This window comes from Rosa rugosa, chromosome 2, assembly GCF_958449725.1.
Source record: "Rosa rugosa chromosome 2, drRosRugo1.1, whole genome shotgun sequence".
NCBI lineage: Eukaryota > Viridiplantae > Streptophyta > Magnoliopsida > Rosales > Rosaceae > Rosa > Rosa rugosa.
Genome location: NC_084821.1, coordinates 72,547,703 through 72,555,740, shown reverse-complemented (window position 1 = coordinate 72,555,740; position 8,038 = coordinate 72,547,703). Strand labels below are relative to the sequence as shown.

Here is an 8,038-nt window from a genome sequence, read left to right as displayed (position 1 = left end):
TAACAAATTTTTTTTTTTTTTAAGCAACTAGAACCGGTTAAGACTTATGTATATAAATTTTTTTTCCCAAATCCATTAAAATCCGTTAAGACTTATGTATAAATTCGAAATTAAAGTTCATTGTTCCGAGATTTCAATTTATTTTCTCTTGACATCAGCCTTTGGCAATTTGAAATGGATAACTTATATGCCACAAACTATTTCGGTAAAAAGTTGGGAAATGCTCAGTAATCCAAATAACGATACACACTAGATTACAATTTCTCTAATCCACAAGACCCTATAGTATCAGCAGCTGTTTAAGTATAAAACATGCAGTCCCCAAGCACAGTACAGTCAAAATCCCATAGCCAGTTACAACTTACAAGAAGCATTACAGTCTTGCCTTACAATTCCAGTCTTCAGAAATCAGCAGCTTGAAAGAAGTAACTGCATTGAAAGAACGGTGCCCATCACTTGGCAAACAGCTCCATCACACTCAGACCTTCTGTCATCCCTTAGGTTATGGTACAGTGACCAAAGTCGAATAGCTCAAATCACAAGGACAGAAAATGAGCTTAACCCAAAAGATTTAACAAACCAAAATAACACTTGAGTTTATATTGAAGATAAACATTACATCCAGAGTTAAATATGTTAAAATCACAAATCCATGTGAATTATTGAGAGGATTCAAAAGACTCAGATAGATAACTGCATTTAAGTCTTCTATTCACACAGAGATCATAGAAAAGTTCATGAGAATCAAAGCAGTACAAGGGTTCCATAACACCATGTCTTTCTCGTCAATTTCTACACAAATCAGCCCATTGCAAGAACCCACAAAAACAACCATATAAACTGGCATGGGTGTTCAATTAACTAAAACCCAGAAATCTATGACGTTAAACCCAGAAATCTATCACAACAAAAACTCCATCATTCAAACCCAGAACACACTCAGATTTCAGATTATAAAATGCAAATACCCAGATACAAAAACTGCAAGGAATTGAAGAAAACCCAAAGCAAAAGACAGATCCATGCAATACCTTGAGAAATTGGGCGCGCAGAGAGAGATGAGAGATATAGAGAGAGAGAGAGAGAGTTGGGATTTGGGTGACGGAAATGAATTCACTGTGCTCAGATTGGGTTGCGTTCCAGAGAGAGAGTTGCGTTTTTTGTGGTTGCTGAATGACAGAAAGGGTCGAAGTGGGTTTGTTTGGAAGTAAACGGGTTCCAATGGGTTCCAGTGGGTTTAGCACGCAAGGCCCGTTAATTTGCGGGCTTTTTGCGTGCGGGCTTTTTTAGCACGAATTTAATAAATGGACGGGTTCGTGCGGGCTTTTACCGTGCGGGTTTGCGGGTCACGGGCTCAAATGCCAGGCCTACAATCCACTATGCAACTAAAACCCTAGGAGGTCGGCGTACAAGAGACATAGCACCGAAAGGAACCTCATCTAGACATGCACCTTACACACTTAATAAATACATCAGCACCAAAGAGTAAACGATGGGGAATCGCTGCAGTCGGGCCATCACTCGGGAGGTACTGTGTAACATCAAGCGTGTAAGGTAACAGGATAGAAACAAGTCTACAGAATCTGACAATCTAATGCTCTCATACCAACTGACAGGACCCGCCCCGGATTTCACCCAAAAATCCGAAGTGGCCCTGCAGGGCCCACCTTAGAAGAAATTCTACAAAAAATTTGGCGGAACTTCCCCTAAAAATGGACTACCCAAAACCTGTAGAAAGCATATTTACACTTCTAAATCCCCCATCCTTATTCTCCTGGAGCCACCCTGCTCCCCAAATCAACATCAACCAAAAATCACATAACACAAATCACAACTTAAATAACATTAATTTCCTTAGGTAATCAGAGCAATTCTAACAACAAGGGTAATCAAGGAAAACCTAAATCAAATAAAAACGCAGAAGCCATGCTGTTGACTATGCCTCAACTCCAATGTACGCCCGACCTCAACTAATTTCGCCTGCCAAAGTACTATTCAGGTGATCACGCATACGAGTTCCTTCGTAGAGCAATCGCTCGGTACATCACCCTTGAAGAGCTCCAATTCGGCCGGTGAAAAATTTCCAGAAAATTCAAAACCCTAGAATTGGGTTTTCCTTGATTCTCCTTCCACGCTGCAAATCGGAGTCAAAGGCCTTAGGGGAAATGATCACCGGCTCGGGGCGCCTCTACTGACCCAATATGGTGGTCGGAAACGGCCGAAAATGGCGGAATCGCCGGAAAAACTCAAACTGCCCCCGTGAGGTTCCTTGCTTCGGTTCGGGGTTTTTCAGCCAAATCGCCAAAACCCAAGGGCACTAGCGTCTAGAGGAGGAAGAGGCGATCACGTGGTGACCGGTTGCCCACCGGTTGATGGCCGGACGGCGGTGAATCGAGGGGAAAAGGGAAGAGGGCCGACGCGGGGGAAAGAGGGAAGGAGAGAGTAATCTCGGGGGGTAGGTTTCCGAAAATGGAAACCTACCACAGTAACTTTCCATATATATAGAAAGTTACCATGAACAGTATCCGTGAACAGTAACTTTAATCTTTCGCTCATAACTTTCGCATACGAACTCCGACTACCACATGTCCACAGACTCGGTTTAACGTCCTTTACGACTTTCATGAAGGAAATTTTCTCAAATTTTGACCCAAACAAAAAGTCAACTTTTAGGGTCACTATAAGTATCGAAACAAAGTAAAAAGTGAAAATAATTATCGTTTACCGTCCAAATGACTAGTAAACGGGTAAATTAAGATACGGGACATTACAGCATGCATCAAGCAATACCTATTGCATGAATAGCCATATCATTAGGGGGAGATAAGAACATAGGTATGGAATAGGTATGGGAGAAAGTTTGGAATGATATGGTTATTCATGCAATAGGTATTGCTTGATGCATGCCATATATTACTATTGATTGGTGATTGCCATGCTTCTAATTGGCGATTGACACATTCGTAATTATATGAGTGATTGATGTTTTACCTTTTGTACACAAGATGTAGCCCTATATAAACCTCATAGTGAGATGAATAGAAGATAGCTCATTCTCTGTGTCCAAACTCTCTCTCTCTCTCTCTCTAAAAAACTTTTCTGTTTTACAACAATGTGATATTAAAGGAAGAAGAAGAAGAATTTTAACAATCAAAGAGTCGCTCTCCTCTCTCTAGAAACCCTAGAGACTTTCTGTTGCTATAGTCGCTGTACCTGTGCTAGCGCCTGTCCGGCTACGCCCCGGCAATGGTGACGGCTTCTGGCCTAGCCAACGCACGTTGGGTGCGGCCGGACGGGTAAGTCATTATTGAGGCCGTGTTCATGCTTGGAGGAGGAGATCTTGGGATGTACCTATCCTCTTTCTCTCTCGGTTCAAAGGAGTAGCTGAGCCGTGGCTGCGGACTAGGATCGGAGTGGACTCGGGACTCTGCGGGGGCGTGGCGGTGTCTGGGGACGGTCAGAATTCGGCGGGTCGTGTTCGATGGAATGGATCAGATGTGACTCAACTGAATGACGACAGTGATCAGATTGCTGTTTTGGTTTTGTCGCAGAGTTTCAGGGTGTGGGATAGGGATGGTGTTTGGTGGTGATCCTCGCCGAGGGGCAGGCGGCAACGGCATCATTCTCTGTCCGACAACAGTGGTGGAGACGAGGATGGAGGCGTGGCGAGGCTGGTCTAGGCCGGGAGAGCTGGGTACGGCCCACCTTTGGGTTCTACCCTTCTGGGCTTAGGCACTGGCTATGGGCCCATTATGGGCTGAAGTTTGGGTTGGGGTTCTTTTTGGCCCTGCCTTATTATTTAGTTTCTCTAGTTTTTTTCTTTCAATAATTCCCTATTTTCAGGGACAAAAGTGTGCATCTAGTTTTAGCATTTGGTCTTGGTCTTGTCGACTTAATTCTCAGTGTCTCTAGTTGTATGCCAATTGAGGTTTCTAGGCGACTAGATTTACTGAGTAAAAGTTAGGTTGGGAGGGCCGGATCTTTCTAGCGCCTCCGGCGTAGTACCAAAGGGGGATCCCGCTACAATGAGTAGGTCTATTTTCTATGTACCACTATGGGTACTACCACTATCTTCTTGCATGTCTAGATGGCAGCAGAAGGGTACGTAACGGCCTATTCTGACTTATGATGAATATATTTTTTTGCATTTCAAAAAAAAAAAAAAAAAAAAAAGAAGAAGAAGAAGAAGAAGAAAACCCAAAAATTAAACAAATAATTCGAATGAGAGAAAAAGAAGAGGAATGGAGGTAGTTTTGGTTCGTAGGCCCGCCTTTGTTGAATCTTGACCTCTCTTCTTCTCTGTGCGGAGTGAGTGAGTGAGCGAGTGTCTGGGGGAGTGTGTTGCTGTTCTTGTCTTTCCCCAGTAAATCTCTCTAAACAAATCCTTTCCGGTAAAAGAAAAGAAGAAAGAAAAAAAGAGTCAAAAAGGTACGGGGAGACTCTGCTTTACTAGTTCACAGTTCGCAATCACAAGTGAAGCCTCCTCCTGCTGGCTGCTGGCTGCTGGCTGCTGCTGCTTTACTAGTTCAATTTCATCAGATTGTTTTGCCCAGACAATAATGGGGATCGTTTCTCAGGAGGCGATCAAGCAATTCCAAGCTTTAATGGATCAAGGTCACTTCTTTTGTCTCCTTTTCTTTCTCTCTCTCTCTGGCTATTCTATTGACTGTTGCTCATTGTTACTCTTGAAATGCCAGTTGATGAACCACTGAAGAGAACATTTCAGGTACGCATTTTTAATTTCTCTCTCCGATCTCTTCTCACCTCAGCAACAAGATGGTTGCCACTTGCTGATTCGATTTTCGATCATCAATGCTGAATCTTTTCTGAGTGATTGCATTTAGTGCCACTGAAACCATGTCTGCAGGAGTCCCAATCTCACAATCTAGTCTCCGATGACAGCAATCAAACGGCTCCTATTTTCTTTCCAGATTATGGACATTGTTTTTATCATTTACTGTCTAGCTATTTTTCAGTAACGAAAACTTCCTTTTGCTAAAGAGATACTCTACTCAAATTTCGCCTTTGCTGGATATTTTTTTCCAAATGTTTCACTAATCTTGTTTTGAGTTTGCATGGATAATCACAAAACGTGTTACTTGATTCATAGAATGTTCACCAAGGATTTCTAGTTGAGACTTTTGCGCGTTTTCTCAGAGCAAGAGAGTGGAATGTTGTCAAAGCCCATAAAATGGTAACATGCCCACTTTTGCTTCAAATTTTATTTCATGCAATTAAATCCTCTGCCCCAACTTTTCTTTATTTATTAAAATGATATCTGTATGCTGTTCCAGTTGATGGATTGTTTAAACTGGAGGGTACAAAATGAGATTGACAGTATATTGGCCGTAAGTTATTCCTATTCTCATGCTTTGCCTAACATCGTGTTATTTTTTCAGTGACTTCCAAATTAACAATCTATTTAGTCCCTGTGGTGGTCAATGAATGCTGACATTATCAGACTCTTATTCGTCCGTGCAGAAACCCATAATTCCAACTGAATTGTACAGAGGAGTGCGAGACTCACAGCTCATAGGCCTTTCAGGTTACTCTAGAGAGGTGCTCATTCTTACTGAAACCAGTCCTGTTTTTGATCTTTACAGTTTTCTCACTATCCCCGACACTGTCTGCAATTCAATCCTACAATACCCTGCTCCATTTTCAGGGAGGAAGGAGGGATTGAATTATGATTATTGTGTCTCTAAAACAGATTATTATTGTCATTATTACTGTTAATATTTAGGACCCTAATATTTATAATAATCATATTGATAATTATTATTACTGCTAGTGCTACTTTCACGTTTTGTGTGCTGTAGTGTGTTTATGTCATTTTTCTTTCTTTTCAGGGTATGCCAGTCTTTGCTATTGGGGTTGGGTTAAGTACATTTAATAAAGCGTCTGTAAGTATTATGATTATGTATACCATCTTCTACAAAAGTTCCTGAATTTGAATTGTGTGCTTTTGCCACTTCACCTTGATGCTTGGGCTCCATATGAAATAGGTGTTTGTTTTCATTGCAGGTTCATTACTATGTGCAGTCACACATTCAAATCAATGAATATCGAGATCGTGTTATTTTGGTTAGTATTAGATCTTGGAGTCTCTGAAGTTTCTCAAGTAATTTTCTGATATGTGCATTTGGTTGCAGCCATCTGCATCGAAGAAGTATGGTAAGCCTATTACCACATGTGTGAAGGTTTTAGATATGACTGGGTTGAAGCTTTCAGCACTAAACCAAATTAAGGTACGAATCAACTTAACTTAATTTTACATAATTTTAGTTAATTCATTACAGATTGAACTGCGTTGTTCTTCCCCATTGTATGCACGTAGCAAGATTTGTCCAATACTCCAATAGCCCTTGGTGAAATTATAATTTTATATTTGGAAACTAACTAAAGTCAGGTTGGTTTCATGTCTCAAGGGACGCGTAACTGTCAAGATTCTACTTTCTACGTATAGAAATGAGCTCTTTTATGCAAATCTTGTAAAACCTCGTAATATTTATTACCTTTTATGTTTTACTTCCGCGCAGTTGTTGACAATTATATCAACAGTTGATGATTTGAACTACCCAGAGAAGACAAATACGTACTACATTGTAAATGTGCCTTACATATTCTCAGCCTGTTGGAAGGTTAGCCTTCACATTATTGATCTTCGTGATATGGTGAATTCTTGTGTTGTATTTAACTGAGTTTATTGTATGAGCAATTTTGCCACCATAGAGGTATGATGCTCATATTTGTTCCTAAAATGTTGTTTATTAGGTCCTTTTTGAAATAGCAGTGGTTTAATTCCAGGATTGTTGGCAGGTTGTCAAACCCCTTTTGCAGGAGAGGACAAGAAAAAAAGTACAAGTATTGTCTGGTTGTGGTACAGATGAGTTGTTGAAGGTAAGATATTTTTCCTGTGATGGTTAGTGCTTTAGTATTGAGAACTTGAATATGTGTGAATCATTTACAAATCATGTCTCTAATAGTTGATTTTTTTTTCATGGGCCATAAACTATTTCCCTCCATGCTCCCCTGAGTAGCCACATGTTTTCAAAATTTCTCTCTAGACCAACCCTTGCAATTTTATGTCCATGATTAAAAGTCTATTTCTCTGCAAAAGTTCAATCTCTGATTGATAGTTGAAACTGGATGGAAGGCAAAACATACGATAGACATAGGTTAAAGAGTCAAGTCTTGTATTCCAATGGACTAATCTTGTAGTTGCTTTTGAGTTTGTGTAGATAATGGATTATGCATCTCTTCCCCATTTCTGTAAAAGGGAAGGTTCTGGATCATCTCGGCATTCACAGAATGGAACTGACAATTGCTTCTCCTTGGATCACCATTTTCATCAACAGCTCTACAACTACATCAAGCAGCAATCTTTGATCAATGAATCCGTTCAACCAATCAAGCAGGGTTCTTTTCATGTGGACATACCTGAGCCAGCTGCAGAAGGAACACAGATTGCCAAAACAATAGAATCTGAGTTCAACAAGTTTGGTAACGGCAATGGGGTATCTGACTCTCCCCTCAAAATCAATGGTGACTGAACCACACACCTCGGTACTTTGCAGTATCATGGTTGCTTGCCCATTCATGGTTGCTCGGTTTAAAAGATGCTCGACAAGGAATATTGCTTTACTGGTACTACAGTTGCAGTGCTGCACACTAATTGGTTGTAATGGCAGTTGCTTACATTATATCCAAGTAAATTCCACAAGGGCAAGCAAATATAATGTATGTAAGCTGACATTTAGCTGGATGATCGGTAGCTAGTATGTGTTGTAGACTTGTAGTGCAGCTGACAATTATCATTTTTATTTGCACAGCTGTAAATTATGTAGTAATTGCACAGATTAACCTGTTATCACTTATTAGCAATTCAATGCTTAACTTATGGTCGCCTGGGGAAGTTTATCTAATTGTGCATTCGAAATCAAAATTAACACTTACAGTGCTCAAACGATGTGGTTGGTTTCTTTGGGATTAAAACAGTCCTTTTGGCATCCTTGCCAAAATTCCACATAAAAATTTT

The 8,038-nt window shown here is 40.5% G+C and overlaps 1 protein-coding gene across 2 annotated transcripts; it reads left to right on the top strand.

Annotated features, from left to right (window-relative positions):
• Window positions 1-4,260: 4,260 nt before the first annotated feature.
• Window positions 4,261-7,969, top strand: LOC133730042 (phosphatidylinositol/phosphatidylcholine transfer protein SFH1). 2 transcript variants are annotated; one of them, XM_062157694.1, is made up of 11 exons: window positions 4,261-4,614; window positions 4,692-4,726; window positions 5,111-5,194; window positions 5,295-5,348; window positions 5,482-5,559; window positions 5,850-5,903; window positions 6,025-6,084; window positions 6,153-6,248; window positions 6,540-6,641; window positions 6,820-6,900; window positions 7,242-7,969. In XM_062157694.1, the coding sequence occupies exons 1-11, from the start codon at window positions 4,560-4,562 to the stop codon at window positions 7,551-7,553; spliced, it is 1,011 nt and encodes a 336-aa protein (XP_062013678.1). In that variant the 5' UTR covers window positions 4,261-4,559; the 3' UTR covers window positions 7,554-7,969. The 2 variants fall into 2 exon arrangements, with proteins under 2 accessions (XP_062013678.1, XP_062013679.1); XM_062157695.1 differs by having other exon boundaries at window positions 4,262-4,614; window positions 4,698-4,726.
• Window positions 7,970-8,038: the final 69 nt, after the last annotated feature.